We start from the raw sequence: 19,409 nt of genomic DNA, 5'->3' as shown, positions 1-19,409 counted from the left end.
AGAAAGGCAGTGCCAAAGAATGCTCCAACTACCGTACAATTGCACTCATTTCGCACGCTAGCAAGGTTATGCTCAAAATCCTCCAAGGTAGGCTTCAGCAGTATGTGGACCGAGAACTCCCAGAAGTACAAGCTGGATTCCGAAGAGGCAGAGGAACTCGAGACCAAATTGCTAACTTGCGCTGGATTATGGAGAAAGCCAGAGAGTTCCAGAAAAATATCTACTTCTGCTTCATTGACTATGCGAAAGCCTTTGACTGTGTGGACCACAGCAAACTATGGCAAGTTCTTAAAGAAATGGGAGTGCCTGACCACTTTATCTGTCTCCTGAGAAACCTATATGTGGGACAGGAAGCAACAGTTAGAACTGGTCATGGAACAACTGAGTGGTTCAAAATTGGGAAAGGAGTACGGCAAGGCTGTATATTGTCCCCCAGCTTATTTAACTTATATGCAGAATACATCATGCAGAAGGCTGGACTGGAAGAAACCCAAGCCGGAATTAAGATTGCCGGAAGAAATATCAACAACCTCCGATATGCAGATGATACCACTCTGATGGCAGAAAGTGAGGAGGAATTAAAGAACCTTGTAATGAGAGTGAAAGAGGAGAGTGCAAAAAATGGTCTGAAACTCAACATCAAAAAAACTAAGATCATGGCCACTGGTCCCATCACCTCCTGGGAAATAGAAGGGGAAGATATGGAGGCAGTGTCAAATTTTATCTTCCTGGGCTCCATGATCACTGCAGATGGAGACAGCAGCCCTGAAATTAAAAGGCGCCTTCTTCTTGGGAGGAAAGCGATGACAAATCTTGACAGCATCTTGAAAAGCAGAGACATCACCTTGCCAACAAAAGTCCGAATAGTCAAAGCTATGGTTTTTCCTGTCGTGATGTATGGAAGTGAGAGCTGGACCATAAAGAAAGCACACCGCCGAAGAATTGATGCCTTTGAATTGTGGTGCTGGAGGAGGCTCTTGAGAATCCCCTGGACTGCAAGGAGAACAAACCTATCAGTTCTAAAGGAAATCAACCCTGAATGCTCACTTGAAGGACAGATCCTGAAGCTGAGGCTCCAGTACTTTGGCCATCTCATGAGAAGAAAAGAGTCCTTGGAAAAAACCTTGATGTTAGGAAGGTGTGATGGCAAGAGGAGAAGGGGACGACCAAGGATGAGATGGCTGGACAGTGTCTGCGAAGCAACCAACATGAACCTGACACAACTCCGGGAGGCAGTAGAAGACAGGAGGGCCTGGCGTGCTCTGGTCCATGGGGTCACGAAGAGTCGGACACGACTAAACGACTAAACACACACACAAAGTGTGGCTTTACAGCCCTTGACCGGCTTTCTGTTCTTTCCAAGTGATGAGGAGGACACTGGTGGCAAGCCACCCCTTCCAGGGATCTGCAGGATGATGTAGGGTGGGGCTAGATCAATATACTTCAGTCCATCAGCACTCCATCGAGCCTGGCGGCACTTTGCAAAGCAGCCCACTCTTCTTTGGCTTGAGCCTCTGGGGGACTCCAGCGGGCCTCAGGTCAAAAGGGGCCCCGAAGGCAAGGCATCCCCAAGGCTCTTGGGACGGGGCAGCGCCGGTCCTCCGCGGATCTTTCAGCCAGCCAGCCAGCCAACCAGCAAAGTGGGGCTGAGCTTGGGGAAATTATTCCGAGGAGGCGGTGGTCTACAACTCTTCAGCTACTCCCCCCCCAGCTTGTCTTGGGGACTCTGGGAGTTGTAGTCCCCCCACGCCCACGCCAAAGTCCCCTTTCGCGAGCCCTGGATTGGGCTTTGCGCACGCCCTCGCCCCTTTCTCTCTCTCTCTCTCTTTCCTTCCTTCCTTCCTTCCTTGCGCCTTCCCGGGCCTGGGAGCGAAGGGACGAGGAGGAGGAGAAGAGAAGGAGGAGGAAGAGGAGGAGGAGGAGCGGCCCGGAGGGAGGAGCCCGGCCACCGGCCCGGCGATCCGGCCGGGAAGAGGCCGGAGGGAGCCACGGCGGACAAAGGGAGCAGCCCGGGCACCGGCGGAGGTGAGCGCGCTCGAGAGAGAGAGGGGCCGGGGCGGTGGGCTTGATGTCCCCTGGGGGCAGGCGGAGGAAGGGGAAAGGACGGGGGGGGGTGAGTTGAAGGCACTCTGCACATGGGCAGGGGCAGGGAAGGTCGTGGGGGGGCCGATGAGCGGGGGACCCTCCTTTTAGCCCCTTCTTTCCCCTCCGCCCCAGAGGGTCAGCTCCTAGGGGCGGAGGATTTCCATTGGGCTGCGTTGCTGAGAGCATGGACGTTGACTGATACACGCGTGTTGGGGTGTGTGTGTGTGTGTGTGTGCGTGCCAGCGAGCTCGCGCAAACAGATCGTCGTGAGGACAAAGCAACACCCCTCCCACACGCACACACACACAACCACACCCCCGGACGTGCAGGGCCTTGATCCGGAGGCACATGGGCTCCGGCCTTCAGGGTGCCCAAGGGCTCCTCGTGGGTCTTGATGTCCCAGGCCGAGGAGGGCGTATCCCTTGCGGGAAATACGTACAGACGTACACGTGCACACGCGCGGGCACAGGCCATGTCCCTATGCGTGTGATCGAATTTGTTTTTAAAACTGTTATTAAATAAGTGCTTGGAGTGACTTAACAGTAAAAGCCTAGAAGGAACGAAATGCAGCATTAAAAAAAAAAGAAAGAAATGGATAGACTATATCTATTCCAATATAATAGAGGAGCCCTCTAGATTTGAGTCCTGAATCCGGAAGTGTGCCATCCCGTCCCTTGCTCCAAAAATTCCCACCAGGCTCCTGCAAGCTCAAGGTCGTGGCTTCCTTTGTTGACTCAATCCTTCGCTTATTTGGTCTTCCTCTTTTCCTGTGGCCTTCAACTTTTCCTAGCATTATTGTCCCCTTCCAGTGAGTCCTGTTTTTCTCAGGAGATGCTCAAAATACGACAGCCTCTGTCCAGCCATTTCTGCTTCGAGGGGGAAAATTTAGGTTTGCCATCAAACCCGGAAAGGGGAGCATGTTTACCCTACACACAGCCCTGTAAGAATGGAGTCAACCTAGTTGCAGGGTGATGGGGCTGCTGCGCAGAAGGCCCTGCCTGCATCTAGTCGCCTTGCGGCCTCACCTCTCCTCTCATATTTTCTGGGGCCTAAAGAGTTCGGGACGTTATTAGCAAGAACCACCGCTTTCAACTGGCGTGCCTGCACAGGCGTACTATATATTCATGTATGTACATGCATTAAAATCTATATGATATGCACATGCGTATACAAATAGAGTCACAGGTACAAATGCATGTGGCTCTGTGCACACACACACACACACGTCCCTTAATATGCAGAGTGTGGAAAAAGATTTTATGTGTGTTGCAAATGGGAGAGGGACAGTTCTGTCGTTCTTTCTGTTCAGATCAGACTATGTGGTAGCTAGCTTTAGTAAATAGGGTATAAGAAAATGAAAATATCCAAGGCCTTCAACCCGAGAGAGAGAGAGAGAGAGAAAGAGAGAGAGATTCTCTGACACACACAGACACATAACCACAGTTACCTTATGGAAGCCACTGTCAATTGATTTCTTGATGAACACCACTAGGCTTTCATAGCCAGATTCACTGAGCAGGAGGAGCGGTCTCTCTCAAAGGCAAATGATCAAATGGAGCCTCCATAGAGAGGAACAGAATACCTGTGAGTAGCAAGAAGAAAGCATCAGTGGAGGGCTCCAGCTTCCGTGTCTTCCCAGACACGTTTATTTTGTGTGTCAGAAAGAAGCAAGTGGGTCCCGTATTCAAAGTACTCTTGATTTAATGCAAAGCCTGAACATTTCTTTTCAAGTCTGCCAAGGATTCACAAACTTATGTCGGGCCGGCCCTACTATTAGGCACAGCAGAACCTTCCCCCAGGTAACCCAATTTTGAAGCCAAGATTCTGGGATTTTTAAATTGATTGGGTTTTTTAAATAAATTATTGCTTTGTCTGTGTTTTTAGTATTGCTTTTTTCTACCATTTTGCAAGTTACCAAAGGGAAACTTGCAAAATGAATGAGATAACGCCCAATTAAAAAAGGAAAAATAATTCAAATCTCCCTTTGAGTTTAGGCCTGCTGCCCAGCAGACATATTTACTAATTGCATACATATTTACTTAGAAATAAATCTCATTCAATTCAATGAAGCTGTTTCAAAGACGGAAAGCATGATTAGGTAGCTTTTGGAGAGATTGGGTTTTTAAAATAGTAACATTAACTGGTGGATTGAGTAAACAAATATTATAGCCCTATTATTTAGGAGCCATTTCTTCTTGTAGTTTCGCCTGGACCGGTTTAGCTGCCATATTTGTTGTCATCAGATTTGACCCGCCTTGTCACCGTTTATTAATCACACAATGACATTTAATAAACGTTGGTCTTAATCTTTCCAATGCCCTTTTTCTTCAGAAGTCTGAGACAGGTAGAATAATTAAAAAAAAGCTCTACTTTGTGTCTGTTGTCATGTGTGTTGCGGCTTAAGGACACCTTTCTGTTAATAGAAGTTAATGGTGTGTAGATTTCTGGGAAGCTGGGATGGCTTTTTTTGGTCCAGAAGCACAAATTTGAACATTTCCAAAGGAAATACTGACAGCGCCCTTCTCAAGAGCCAGCAATTGCTTCCTTTAATAAATTGTAAGTTTATTTATTTACTTTGAGGGGGATTGTTTGTGACCCTTCGTCTCCAGCCACCTTCATTATTGTTTCTCTTTCTGGAGAAACTGAGGGAAGATATTGATAAGTTACTCTGATAATGTTATTTTTATCAAATGTTTATGAACATTTTTTGTGTTGTGTCAAGAGATCTGTCTCTCATGAGGCAACACAAAAATGTTCATAAACATTTGATAAAAATAACATTATCAGAGTAACTTCTTAATATTTTCCCTCAGTTTCTCCAGAAGAGAAACAATATAATAATGAAGGCGGCTGGAGATGAAAGGTCACAAACAATCCCACCCCTCAAAATATATATATTCCTTAGACAGGGTCCAGGTGAGAAATTGTGTAAAAAGAAGGAATTTCAACAGGTGAAGCTCCTCTGGTAAACAGCACCTGTTGAAATTCCCGCTTCTACACAGCGGTTAAAAAAAAAGGCTCATGGGGCCTGCCTTCTTTAAAATATTATTAATTTCCCCTCAGTATTGTTCGAGAATACAATACCTGAGTACCTGAGGGTACCTATTTGGTACCTGAGGGGGGAACAACAGCCCCTCCTGGACTATTTTAAAAAGAAGTAGTAGTAATATGGCCATTAGGAAGAAATGGGTGGTCCTTCTCTCCGGACGCCCCCAATTTACCTCCTGAGGTGGCCGCCTCACTCAACCCAACAGTAGGGCCGGGCCGGCCGGCCAGCACTGGGAGGAGGGACGGTTGCTAAGCAACAGCGGAGGCCTTTGGGGGGAAAAAAGGCATCCTTCAGAGAGGAGGCCTCTGTGGCTTTTCCCCTCCACAACTCACAACCGTGAGGGATTTCTTCCCACATCGGTCTCTGTCAAGGACTTCTGCTCAGGCGGCCGCGGCCATTTTTAGGGCTGAGCCAGACGGCCTGTGGGCGCCGGTCTTAATTCGGCGTCGTGTCAAGTAGAGCAGAAGCTGGCACCACTTAGGCCAGGTTTTGAGGGGAGGACTACGACGCCCCGAATCTCCCTGGCAGTACTGCCTGGGGAATTCTGGGAGCTGTAGTCCCCCCAAAAACACCCACCGGCGCCCCTCTGATGTCGGAAGCTTTAAGGAAACGATGGGGACAGCCGCGTGCAGCAAAAGCAGTGTAGAGACCTGTGTCACCCTGAAAACACACCCTTTGCATCCGGCTTTGAAGACGGCAGCCCATTGCCTTGGCAGCGGCCTTTTGAGGCACCACAGAAGGATGCTTCTCCGTTGTTTTGTGTTGTGTTGTTGTTGTTTTTTAAATGTAAGCCTTTTGCTCCACAACCCTGGCTGCTGGATTTCTGGGTGCAAGGAAAAGAACGAGGTCATTCCTGCAGCCGTGATGATTCACCCTTAAAGGTGCTGATCCTGGACTCTCCTGTACATGGAAGAGGCCTGCTGTTTAGTCGGGGGGGGGGTGCAGAGAAGGCCCCTTTTTGTCTCCCCCCCACCCCCAAGGATCAGTCAACAGAGACTCCAGACTCCAGCAAACCGCGGGGCGGATAAACAAACTCGCTGCCCTTCAGCAAACTGGAAAAGAGGGCCGAGGAAAGATACTCCGCACACCCTGGGGCCGAAGGGGGTCCCTGGCCTGGGACTGACTGCTGTGTAGCCAAATGCTTTCCTTGCTTTTCTTCCATCTTCTTCTTCTTTTAATGTATGCAAAGTTTCTGATGTTAAAATAGAGGAAGTGAATTGACTTGCAGGGTTTATATATTTCCTTTTATGATCTTGTGAGCAAGCGTCATTGAGGAATGCTTCCCCCCCCCTTCAGTGTCACAAAGTTCACTGCCCTCTATGACCACAGAAATAATAATAATAATGATGATGATGATGATGATGATGATGATGATGATGATGATGATGCTACCAGGCAATGCTTTTATAATTTTGATTGACTGTGCCTGTTATTTCTGAATAATAACAACAACAATAATAATGACTTCCAACATTCGTGTGTGCTTAGTAGTCAAAATGCACATAGTGGGAGGTAACAATTATGAATTTAGATTTAGGTTGTGTATGTTTTAGGGCTGGTATTTATTTATCCAGCTTGTATCCGTGTGTGGTGCATAATAACGTACTGGCCATATAGAGTCTCTGCAGGTACACATGGCTGAGGATTTCTTTCGGTCCTCGTTGGGGAATGGAACTGACCCACTTTGTACCCCCTGCACTCATGTTCCATTAACTTTCTAATTCTACATGCCTTTGAATTTTTTGGCATAATATTTAGCTTGCAAAATACTAAAAAACACATAGGAAATTACATGTTAGGGTGAAATGCATTTAAAATTTGTCTTTTGTTTTGAAATGTGTGTTTTGTGATACATGGTACATATTGTGATGATACATTTCTATAGCTTTCAATGCAGTATGTTGGGGATATGTTTTATGAAGTTTACTTAGGAAATTATAAACACTTTCCGGCTGGTGTAGAAAAGGCACTAGTTACGAACGCAGGGTCGGCAGCCATTTTTTTTGGGGGGGGGGGAAACAGAAACAAAATGGCTGCCGCTTGTTGTAGGTCCAGGGCCCATTGTGATTGCCACTGGTTAGTTGTGTGGTGCTGGGAATCATCCATGTCAATCTCATTTCCTCTTACTTTTTTTTATTTCAATTCCCAAGGTGTGAGCAGTTATGAAGATCAACGAGAGAAGCTTGGCGTTCTACGCTACCTGCGACTCGCCCACTGATTGCGCTGGCTTCCTCTACAAGAAGGGCGAGCGCAACACGGCCTACCACCGCCGTTGGTTCGTGCTGAAGGGCAACATGCTTTTCTATTTCGAAGACCGAGAAAGCCGAGAGCCGGTGGGGGTCATCATCCTGGAAGGGTGCACGGTGGAGCTGTGCGAGTCCACTGAGGAGTTCGCCTTCGCAATCAAGTTCGATTGCACCAAGTCGCGCACCTACATTCTGGCGGCCGAGAGCCAGGCTGCCATGGAAGGCTGGGTCAAGTCTCTCTCGCGGGCCAGCTTCGGCTACTTGCGCCTGGTGGTGAGGGAACTGGAGAAGCAGCTGGAAGAGGTCCAGAGGAGTCTCTCCGGCCACCACCGAGTCCAGAGGCAGGCACCACTTTACCGGAAAAACAAAACGGCTCCCAATTTGGAGCGGATGGCCTTAGGTACGGATTCGTCGCAAGAGAAGACCACGCTCCCAGTGTGCATTCCGGCTAAAGAAAACGGTTGTGCCCTGTGGAATAATTCGGAAGGCCCGGCCAGCCTGCCAGCAGGATACCCCCAAACTGAGCGATGGGGCACAAGGACCTGTGGGGCCAACAGCCTCGATGGGGTGCTCAAACCTCCGCCTTTGCCCCCTCGGAGAAGGGCTCTGTCAAGCCACTCCTGCAACTCGGGAAGCCTCGATGGCCCCGTGTATCCAAGCGGGACTTGTTTTTCCAAACTCCACGATTGGTACGGCCGGGAGATTCTTGAACTGAGGAGGGTGTGGCTGGATGGGCAGAATGGTAGCAGTCTATGAACTGGCTGGGATTGGAAAAAGCTCCCTCGGAAACACTGAACTAGTCGAGAGCCTGTCCGAATATGAGCAATCCTACATCCAAGGTCATGACTAAATCTCAGCTGCTGGAAACACAGGCTTGCTACCTACCAGTAATGCACAAATCATACCAGTCTCTTGCTGAATTCTTAGGGAAAACCCAGGCTGATGTCAACTCATAGCTTCCTTTTGCCTTTGACGATCAAAACCAGTGGCTCTTAGTTATCTCTAGCCCTGTGTTTGCCTTGCACAAGGTAGCACCTTTTTCTTCTTAGACGATGCTTCCCTTTAATTTACCAGCCTTCCCCTTGTTGAAAACAAAGAGGGCCTGTCTTTTAACCACAATACATAATTACCACCCATTCTCCAGGACAGACAGAAATGGCCAGCTCAGCAGCGATATTGTGCTTCTTGTATCTCTGCTATTGGGTGCATTGATGTTTTTCAATTTTGGCTACAAATTCCACAGTGGAGCAAAACTGTCTGCTGGTGGTGTGTGCAGTCATCAAAATTCTTTGAAGTCATTGCATTGTGTTCCCTGTAGAATTTTCTACCTTTTAGGGAAAAGGCAAACGCATTTAATTGGTTTGACTCCTGCTGCTGCCAAAATATTTTTGAAGGATAGCGGAGACACCCTCAAACTTCATCCTGTTTCAGAAATCTTGGTAGTGTTATAATTTGGAAAAGCTAGATGGTGACGTTCTCCTTGCTGTCGTTGGGAATCCTCTCATAGTATGATAAGCACAGTTATGGACTGGGAGCCCTACATTACAAGGGGGACGCCCGGTCTTATGCGTTGTATTTAAAGCAGAAACCCCCTGATATTAATTTGACGATGGGAAGAGGCGGTAAACTCAAAGAGGTACATGGAGAGAACTGGAATCACTCGCCCACTCAAGTTTCATTCAGCTTCATCTTTAAATGATTCTGAGTTTAAGTGGATGTTTACACTACATTTGTACATGGATTTTAGTGCTTGGCACCCAATCCTACTGGGATTTGGAAGAGACACCAATTAAGTGCCTGGAATAAAAAAACAGTTGTTATTCCAGAGTTGTGACAATTTGAGTGGGGCTATGGCTGGTAGAAAGTGTGGTCCAACATATCTGGATTGTCGTCCTTTCGCTGGTTTAAATGGGGACACCTCTGTTAATCCTACTCTGTAGCTTTGTAAGAAGTACAGTTCAAACCAGGCTGTCATACATGGGAAGGAGAGTCTTCATGCGAGGAATAGGATGGCAACGTTATTTTTTTCCTGTACTGCAAAGTTGTACAGCTAATTAGAAAATGTAAACTCTTGTCTTTCCCCAGAAGCTTATTTTATCCTGTGTTCCGCCATGGCCCCATATATTACTTTATGTGTCACTTTTCATGTGCAGAGAATCTTTACTCTAGTGGGGCTGTTGCTAAACCCCTGGTAGATGTGAGGAAGTAATTTTTCACAGAAGAAAAATAAGAGTCTGAAAAAGAGTGGGTCACCCCCGAATATCTATAAGGGGTTTATCTGTAACCATCCTGATGAAGAAAGAAGCATCACGTTTTTTTACATTTTCACTCTTGATTTCGGTGAGCATTGTGGCATAGTGGTTAAGAGTGTCAAATTAAGCCAAAAGAGACCCAGGTTCTAATCTGCCGTCTGCCACAAAGCAGTGTCGTGTCGGTGACCTTGTGACAGTCACTCTGTTCCCTACCTACCTCATGTGTTGCGATCATGGAAAGAGAGAGCGGAGGAGGCTTGCTTACTGTTCCAGGCCACTTAAAACCTGGCCTGCGAGAATAAGCTCCGTTCACAGTATTCAGGTTAGCTTCTGCCTCCCTTCGAAGCCTGAATTTTTCAAAGCTTGAACGGGGACTGGAAACAGAGGTGCAAAATAACGTGTTCCTTGCAACGGTGACGCCTGGAATGAATTGCTTTTGAGAGCATTTAAGACATTACTTTCACAAATAGTGTCAGAATTTTTAAAGAATTTTTACCCATTACTTTAGGGGGCAAAAAATTCTTTCTTGGGTCATTTTGAAGGTTTTTTTAAAAAAAATAATTAGATTTTGTTTAATTTTTTTAAGGCAGACTCCTCCCAAGGGAAACAGCAGTGAGTAAAGGAACAAGTTACAATCCATACTGAAAAATCACAGGCACAATAATAAAACGTGGTTTCCTTAAAGAATCATAGCTGCTGTCTTTTCGTGAGAGCACCGACCCTCATCTTTTCCTTCAGTTCCCTGGCTTTACTTTACTTTACTTTACTTTACTTTACTTTACTTTCTTATTTATTTATTTATTTATTTATTTATGGTGGAATGGGGGCATTTCAGTTAAAACAAGTTCAACCACCATTTAAATTTGCAATGGAGATGAATGGCAGGGTTGGAGAGCAGTTCATGCTGCCTGGCTTCCTGCTCTTTAAAGAGATGGCACAGATCGAGTTGACATCCCTGTATATTTTGTGGCCTTTCTCATTCCCTCCACTTACGACCAAAAGAAGCAGATTTCGAAGACTAATTCAAGAATTAAGAAATGAGAGAGAACGTGGTCTATGGCACTTGTCCTCTTCCGTCCTATAAAGGCCGTTTCCAATAAACAAATAAATAAATGGCATTTTTGGATTTCTCTAGCACACCCACAAGATACTTCGCTGGAAAGGCAGCTGTTCAGAAGTGTTTTCAGTTCCAGATAAAAACCACAAGCCACGCTGCGCTGATCAGAAACTCCTTCCAGACTCCCGGAACAAAACATTAAAAGAGGCGAAGTGATCTGGCGAGACGAAGCGAGCGGCGACGATCTCGGCTCTTGGAGCCTTCCTAAATCTGATTTCACTGCGCTCCCAACCGTTTTATTTAGCTCCACCCCAGTTCTGCTGAACGTGGGGGCAGGCAGCTTCCAGGGTTAGGCAGCAGGTCTGTCCCGTTTCTGCAGGAAGATGGTGTGGGATGATCATTGTGAAAAGAAATGTGTGGGTTTCGCCCTTTGGGAAGTTGTGTTGGGGCACAATCCCCCACCCTCCTCAAGAGATGCCGGGTGGTTCTAGCCCGAGACTGCTGCAAGGGGTATTACACTGCAGACTTCTATAGAGGTGCATGTACGGATGAGTCAGTTGTACTGCACTTTTCCAGACGGTCAGGTTAAATCGCGAAGGTTGCCTAGCCGAAGCCTGCCAAGAGGGAGGTGGTGGGGTTCTCCTGTTGAGACTGGCAGCTGGGTGACCAAAGCTTAACCTTCTTCACTGGGCCGGTCACCAACTGCCAGCTTCACTTACCTCTTAGGGTTGGATTGCGGATATAAATGGGGACAATGCCTTCGTCTCCCCCTTCCAGGAAGGGAGGCTGTGCATGTAATGAGTAAATGCACCGTCTGAAATGGGATGCCTTTACCATTCATCACAGCAGGAAATCTACATCCTAACGTTCAAGGCAGCACTCTTGAACGGAGGCACCTTGAGGTTTTATAAGGTCTGAGTCGCTGCAGCTTCTACAGGGCAGGATTAGGCCTCCTGTGTTTGCCACGCTTAGCAGGAACCTTCCCCTGGAATGTGTCATTTCTTCAGTCCAAGGAGCAGACGTGAGCAGATAACCTTAAAAGGGCAAAACCTCAGAACACACTGAACAGAGACATCAAGCCGAATTCTTAACACAATTTCTGTATTATGATTATTTTACTGGCTCTTTTACAGAATGTGTGGCCCTTTTTCTTTAAATATTTAACAAAGTTCAATCAAACTCGTAGAAAGTTTTTTTTTAAAGTACAGTACATGAACCTAAGAAAAGGTGACTGATGCGTCCTGCCAGCTTCCAGTATAACGGGATTTCTCTCTGGGTTCAAAAGACTATACCTAAGTGCTTAGCTTAAAAAGTCCCGCCCTGCAAAAGCTCATCTCTAGCTTGTCGAGGGCAGATGTCAATAAATCCAACTCAATGTTCAATTTTCCTGGCGATGCCCGTGTAACAAATAACAGAAGCTAACGGTTGACAAAAGTTGGAGATGGTTACTGGGCATTTCTGGGCCTTTGTAGGTGACAGATAGACCGATTAAAACTGGGAACAGCCAGTATTCTGACACAAATGCATACAATGGAGAGAAACACAGAGAGAGAGAGTGCTTTTCGTGACAGGCTTCTCCTAGACTTTTTTAAAAAGTGGCTTTCCCAAGGATTTTAAGGCATGACGATGATGTGAATATGTAAATGGATGGGTGGAAATTTCTGCGGAAACCATTCGTGTCAAGAGAACGCCAGAGAAGCGGAAAGCCCCCCCCCCACATCGTTCAAATGTGACAGCGGTAAGTTTAGAACAACAAAATCCATCATGCTGATCGTGAAACAGCTGCCCTGGGCCATCTCCGTCCACAGCGGAAGTGGCCGATTTCCAGATTTTACCTTAAAACATCCTGAAAAGGGCTTGGGACTAGGTCGAGTCATAGACACCCTCTTCCACCTTAGCCCACCTGAATGTTACGACCCCCCCTTCGTGCTCCCCTCCTGCCACCTGAGGGGCAGAAAAAGGGGAATCGGACAGGCCCGTCCCACGGCGCCCTGATCCTTACCTTCTGGCTCATGCTTTGGTCTGTTCTGGCTTTAGCCTGGCGGTTTTATTTGGCTTTAAGGGACCTTTTGCTGCTTGCTATTCTCTCACATATGCAAGGGCTGTTTCAAAACTACTGTAAGCTGCTTAAAACTTTCCTTATACCTGAAAAAGTTTGGAATAAAAGAAGTGAGAAAATCATTTGTTCCGGCTCAGTGAAAGACTGAACACAACTTGAAAGACCTTCTATGAGCTTAAGGTGTGGTGTTCATGGATAGTAGGTGAGGGACTCCGGAGACCAGGGTTCAAATCCTGGCCTGGCCGGGGGAACCTCACCGAGGAGAGCCAGAAGCAAGATGGGAAAGTGGCCTCATAGGGTCTTGAATCTTTTAAGATCACCGTGTTCGGAGGCTGTTCTACTTTACCACCAGGTTCTGTGGGTCTCTCTCGATGCAAAAGGCATCCGGGGGTGGGGGGCATCCGCTGTAAGCCCACCCCAGCCCTGTGGATATTCTCTCTCATCTAGCCATTAAATCTCTCCCACCCCGGTCTTTTCTGCAACCTCGCCTACGGGCCACAGCAGCTGAGGCTGAGGATCAGGGCCCCATAGGAGGCCTGCTAGCCACCCGGCAAGGAAAGATGGGCTCAGGCAACCAAGACTCGTGGCGCAGGGAGACTGCCGTCAACCTTTGTGCCACCAAAAATGAACTAAACCCAACTGTATTCTCACCCTCCAGCAGGAACACGCCGGGCATGCGTTTTTCCAGGGCTCTGTTATGCTCTAAGGCAGTGTGCATGGAAGTCAATAACATTCTCCCTGCCTGGGTTTTTCAATGGTCTTTCTCAATAAGCATTTAAGGTCTTTAGTGGAGGGAACGGCTGACCACTTTTCTGAAAGGAAAAGAAAAGCTTTTACAAATACTTTTATTAAATTCTCATCCCCACTGCCAAAAAAGATACTAGTTCTCTTGACAGTAACCCTTCGGAGTGTGACATCAGCAGAGCAACGGAGGGTTGGGAATGAAGGCGGAGATGGCAGGATGGGACCCTTTGGGTCGGTGAACCTACTCTTGGTTCCGGGAGAAAGATTTCCCGCTAGACATTCATACCCTCGTGTGGCCTTTCTGCGGGAGTTACGGCCAGTTTAATCTACACTTCAGCATTAAAAAGACCCCCCCAAGAGGTTGAGACCCTACAGGGGGGCATATCTCCTCCTTGCCAATCGTGTAACAAAATTAAAATAAGTACCAACAGAAAACAAAATCGTTTGGCAACTGAAATAAATAGCACACATTTGCCAAAGACTTACTTTGCATATTATGGGCTAAATCCAATTTACCAGCAGAGCAAGCGCATCAATCAAATGTGCATAACGTGGCCCATCGATTCAAGAGGCCTGCTGTAGCTGGGAGTAACGTTTGAATTTAATTCAAGAGTAATGGAATCTTGGAAAAGATAATTTTCGTTTGAATGGAATACCCCAAATAGAACGACTGGCAGCTGAGCAGACTAAGGATTGTGGAAACTTTGGTTCAAAAAATGTTTCCAACCTCTGTATATTCCTCTTTTATGAATATACGTAGCTGTATACATTATACAAGCAGATTATGAATTTTACAGCCAGAGAGTATGCAAAATAAGTGCGTGCAAATTTGCATCGAGATTTGAAAACCACAGACCAGCAGAATTAAGAAGCAGGTGGAACGTGGTGTTATTGAGATCAAAAAGCCTTAATTATTGGGAGCTCTAACGAAGCTCGGTCTCCTTACCATGGGAAGTCATGTTTAGCACCTTCCAGACAAGCTTCTAACAAATGAGTTATGCACAGCCACACATGCTTTCAAATCTCCTTCCGCAACCATGAGGACCAGGAACTTGTTTATTTTGAAATGAGCGTGATGATGTTTGAGACAGCCAGAAAGCATAACCAAAGGTGGCATCTGAGAGGGGATACAGAGCCCTGGCCACAGCAGGGGAAAATAATAATAATAAAAAAATCTTTCCCTTCACTCTGATGTTGTCTTAACAGGCTGAAGGTCCCCATGGATCCGAAAACGAAAGGCTGAGCTAAACAAAGGGCGGCAATTTTCATGCATATGGAAACAAACTTTTTTTTTTTTGTAAATTAAAATTGATGTAGATAGATGGTCCTGCTTACACAACTGTTCCTTCTCAAATACCCAGTGCTCAACAGATTTAGAAGTTGTAAAGTTTAAAAAAAAATATGCTGCATTTTGGTTATTTTTCTTAAAAAAAAAAAAGTAGACAGAACTTTGCTTCCAACTACTTTAGGTTCCTTCTCTGCTGACATTTCTGGTGCATTCCTTCATTCCGGTTCCCGATTGGTCACTAGCTAGAGGAAACATGAGGACTACGGACTTCGTTCTGGAACCATGCTACATCTCGTTCAGGAAGGCTATTGCAAACATATTTCTACAACATATACAACAGCACGCAACACTTTTTTTCCCCTGTGTTATTTAAAAAAAAAAAGGATTTCAAAAGATACCACCAGAACTAAAGAACAGACTCAGGATGGCATTGTAGGTTCCAAATTTAGAGTCTTCGTGGACTATGTCATCAAGTCTCTGGAAAAGTCGTATTAATGCGACATCTTAAAGACAAACACATTGGGAGGGGGATCACCCCTCTGGTGATCAAGTTGGTAAAATTTTGGTCAGTCTGATAGTGCTTCTCTTGATGGCTTTGATCAACGAGCCTGGGTTATACCTTTTTAAATTTTTTTTTTTAATCTCATCCAGTGGCAAACTACAAGACGTTCAGTGGACATTTAATGACACAACTGATACAGTTTATAGCTATCTTTTTATATCAAAGCAGCTTGAGCTGTTAATAAATTCCAAAGTTTCCTTTTATTAAAATATCTAAAAGAGGTCTATAAATATTATTTTAAATTCTTTTTTTCTTCTTCTAAAAGTGTTCCCAAGGTTTGTTCGTGGGTATTTTTTTTGCCTGTTTTACGTTTCTTTTCACATTTGAAAACAAAAGATAATTTTTACCGTCCCATTGAAGGCTAAGAAAAAAAAAGGAGCTACAGGGTAGCTATTAAACCACTCTTGTTCAACAAAATGGGAGTTGATTTTTGTCTCTTCCTTAGTAGGTGATGAAATTAATAAAATATATATATATGCATATATATATTTATATATATAGATCTATTTTTATATACACTCAGCTGTGACTCCCTGCTTCGGTCGTGTGTCCCACAGAGTCTAAAATCTGAATAACATAGTTTGAGAGGTTTGTATGTATGTGTGTGTTGTGTATATATTTTTTTCTTGGCCCCTTAAAACTCCCATTCCAGGGTCTCTTCTCGGTTGGCCGCTCTCTCTAGCCTATGAATGATGCTGTTGAGGTTGGCCATCTTCTCGTGGCGCCGCTGGATGTTCGTACTCGCTTTGGCGTTGGGAGGCGTGGAGCCGGTTTCGGTGGCAGAACTTGAACTCTGCCCTTTGGCAGCGGTGGCAGAAGCCGGCAAAGGGGAGATCGGGGCTGACGAGGATGGAACGGGAGAGACGGACAACATAAGGCCAGGAGAGGAGGCTGCTGAGGGGGAGTTCAGAGAGACCTCTATGCTGCACCGGGAGGATTCAGAAGCAGACTTAAAGCTAATGGGGTCAGGGTGAAACCTCTCCCCATGGTCTGACTCCACAGGGTTATGCAAAGAGGAATAATCCGGAGCCCCAACTATGTGTGTTTTGCTATGGCGAGCACTGCCCCACATGAGGCTGGGAGCCTCGTTTGAGCTTTCTGTACATGCGGCCTCCAGTTGTTCTTCTTTGAGCCGGGCCCTGGGTAGAGGCTCAGCCTCCCCATCCAAGCTACAAGGGTCTCTGTGGTCTGGACAATCATCCTTCTCGTTTAGCTCCACCTGCTCCTCTTTAATCTGGACCTGCGTTTCGCCTCCTCCCTGACACTCAGCATCTCTGAAGGTGGGCTTCCGGTCCTCTCCTTCCGAGTCAGGGCTCTGAGGCGGCGCGCCCGTCATCAGCAGGCCACTGGCTGGGGTTGTGCTCTGCTCTGGATCGGTGTCATCCTGCATTCCTTCCACCAGCATCTCGCGGCGCATCCGAGACCTGAAAAGGAAAAAAGGTGGTGACCTGGAGCAGCTCATGGTATCAAATTTTAAGATGCTGGGATTAAGAGCTAGTCCAGTCCAGCGGACCGAACGCTGGTGGTGAACTAGGAAGAGGTTCATTTCAAGTGTGGCATTTTTATGCACCCCTCTCTCAGGACCAAATGATTCCAAACCACGCTGCAAAGAGGCTTCAGCACCTGGCCACGGGCCACCAATTTTTGGACCCTTGTGTACCAATTTTTCTGCCCCATTCACGAAGGGGTTGTGTTAAGCCTGAAGAAGTGGGCTTTTCTCCATGAAAGCTTGCTGTTTGTTTGATCATTAGTGGTCCAAAAAAAAGATCTCTACCTGTAGTTATGAAACCAGTTGATCACTGTGTTGGTCTTCAGGTTCAACTGGAACGACAGCAACTCAATGGTCTGCTGGGATGGGTAAGGCTCCAGCTGATACGCCTTTTTCAGCGCCTCTTTCTCTTCTGGGGCCAAGACGACCCTTGGCTTCTTAATCTGCAGGAGGCTGAGTTCTTGCGCCTGGGGGCTGGGGCTGGGACATTCGGAGTGGGTGTGGGGAGATTCGCTGTCGGAGCCGGCACCGATCAGTCCATAACGACGTTTCAAATATGCTAGAGGCCAAAAGAAAGAAAGAAAGAAAGAAAGAAAGAAAGAAAGAAAGAAAGAAAGAAAGAAAGAAAGAAAGACATTCTGAATGCAAGATGATCCACCAACTGAATGACAGGAGACGCACAAGGTATAATTTGTCATGGGGATTTGTGATTTTCCCTCTGAATATAAGAAATAGTACAATAAATAAATTTATACATGAGTTGACATCCACGTGACAGTCAGGTGAACCCCCCTCAACACAGTTCCTGCTTTGTTTCTCTTGCGCTGACCGGGCCACAGGCCTTGCTCCCGCCATCTCACCTTTCTTCTCCAATTTCTTCATGTCCCGGAGCTTATTGATGTTGTGGGGATCATTCAGCCAGAGCTGCATGCGGACAAACGGCTCCCTCCCTTTCAGGCTCAGCTTGTGCCAGGGCTTGGGCCTGGAGAGGAGGTCGGACACGGAGCCCTGAGTCAGCCCCAGGATGCTCTCCCCAAAAAGCCGCTGACCTAAAGCGGAGAGGTCAATGGAAAGAGGAGAGGTTAGCGTGCAACTGGATGGCAACTTATGGGCAGTTTCCGTCAAGAGGTAACAGATGACAGAAACATCCCCTCTGGGGGGGGGGGTCCCAGTCAAGTTTCAGTCATGCTGGGGAAACATGGCAATCTTTCGACAATGGATTCACTGTCAGAAAAAAAGGGGGAGTCTAAGTCCTTTCGGCCTCTTCTCCCTCTTGCGACAGAAAGCTGTCCATCTTCCTGCTCTACCTATAACTCACTGGGATTGAACCCAGGACCCTCTGCTTTCAAAGCCGATGCTTTATCACCTTGTACCCTTGCGCCAAGGCAAGCCAACACTGGTTCTTCTTGGTACCCCCCTTCCTCACTGTCCTTACTTTGGTGTATCTTCACGGCACTAAACATCGTGGGGAGAAGCTGCCACTGGGTGCCATATAAATCTCAAAAGAGACAAGTATGAAAGAAAGCATTGTGGGTTTTCTGCCCTCTGAACCTCCAGATTATAGTCTTGTTTTCTCCGGACAGGTGGCAGAAGCCTCTGTTGGGCCACCATCCATGTAGCAATACGAACACGGACCTCGGACCCTGCGGTCGCCGCTCGCCATTACTGAGTGCCTCCCGGAACGAGCCTCCGTACCAAGATTGTTATCCGTTAAGACCTCCTTGACCTTCTTCGTTATGGAATACGTGTCCAGCTCCGGAGACATGGCCACAATCTCCTGGATACCGACGGGAAGCTGATTGTTAGGACACACCTTCCCGCTGAGCGAAGAACTGGATCTGCTCTCCGGCTGCTGGTTTTCTTTGCTGCTTTCTAAAGCGAGGCTCAAGGGCTCAAAGGAGTTTTTCTCCGGCTCGGAAGGACTGGGAGGTGGGGAAGGGGACGGCTGGGTCTCCCCAGGACTGTCTGTGTAAAAGAAGGAAAGAAAAAAAAAGGGGGGGGGGCAATAGGAAATCAGGGACCAGAAGATTGTGATGCACATGCAAAGAAAGACATAATTTTCTTAGCCACCTTGAGAGGGGCTGTAGCACAACAGTTCTCTGCCAGCATACACCAGGGGTAAGCAGAAGTGGTTTAGGAAGGAGGGTTTTTATCACAATAAAAAAAATCTGTTCAGTGGAACAGTACTTAAATAGGTAGAAAATAAACACCATTATTCTGCAACCCATGTTGAAAATGACTGGGAAACCAGAAAGTGAATAACGGGAAGGCTGCACAGCCTTTTTCTCACAGACGCTATGCTGCAGCTCGAGGGAAGTGTGCAGGCTGGTAGAATTCCACATTCTGAAAAAGGTCGTTTCTTGGAAGCAGATTTCCCAGAGAACCTCCCAGACAGGGCTGTAATTAGGTTGGAGCAACCTCAGGGACGTGGTGGCGCTGCGGGTTAAACCGCAGAAGCCTCTGGGCTGCAAGGTCAGAAGACCAGCTGTCGTAAGATCAAATCCACGTGATGGAGGAAGCTCCTGTCGCTTGTCGCAGCTCCTGCCAACCGAGCCGTTCAAAAGCATGTCAAAATGCG

General features: G+C 46.9%; 2 protein-coding genes across 17 annotated transcripts in view; one reads left to right on the top strand and one right to left on the bottom strand.

Moving 5' to 3' along the window:
* The first annotated feature begins 1,682 nt into the window (after nt 1-1,682).
* Nucleotides 1,683-10,319, top strand: PHETA1 (PH domain containing endocytic trafficking adaptor 1). The gene is made up of 2 exons (XM_020802710.3): nt 1,683-2,025; nt 7,285-10,319. Exon 2 carries the CDS (start codon nt 7,297-7,299, stop codon nt 8,134-8,136), a length of 840 nt encoding a protein of 279 aa, XP_020658369.3. The 5' UTR covers nt 1,683-2,025; nt 7,285-7,296; the 3' UTR covers nt 8,137-10,319.
* A 4,604-nt stretch (nt 10,320-14,923) lies between these two features.
* Nucleotides 14,924-19,409, bottom strand: part of CUX2 (cut like homeobox 2) — a 132,090-nt gene continuing 127,604 nt past the window's right edge. For all 16 annotated transcript variants that reach the window (XM_078381810.1, XM_078381808.1, XM_078381807.1 and 13 more), the window contains 4 exons: nt 18,527-18,796; nt 17,692-17,880; nt 17,117-17,390; nt 14,924-16,766 (listed from right to left, as the gene is read on the bottom strand). In XM_078381810.1, coding sequence (XP_078237936.1) covers nt 15,977-16,766; nt 17,117-17,390; nt 17,692-17,880; nt 18,527-18,796 — 1,523 coding nt within the window. In that variant the 3' untranslated portion in view covers nt 14,924-15,976. The remainder of the gene's footprint in view (nt 16,767-17,116; nt 17,391-17,691; nt 17,881-18,526; nt 18,797-19,409) is intronic.

This window comes from Pogona vitticeps, chromosome 14, assembly GCF_051106095.1.
Source record: "Pogona vitticeps strain Pit_001003342236 chromosome 14, PviZW2.1, whole genome shotgun sequence".
NCBI classification, from domain to species: Eukaryota; Metazoa; Chordata; class Lepidosauria; order Squamata; family Agamidae; genus Pogona; species Pogona vitticeps.
This window is presented reverse-complemented; position numbering and strand designations above follow the sequence as displayed.

Bases quoted from the DNA above. Each gene is read 5' to 3' on its own strand.
- PHETA1 (XM_020802710.3), top strand. From the start codon at position 7,297: ATGAAGATCAACGAGAGAAGCTTGGCGTTCTACGCTACCTGCGACTCG.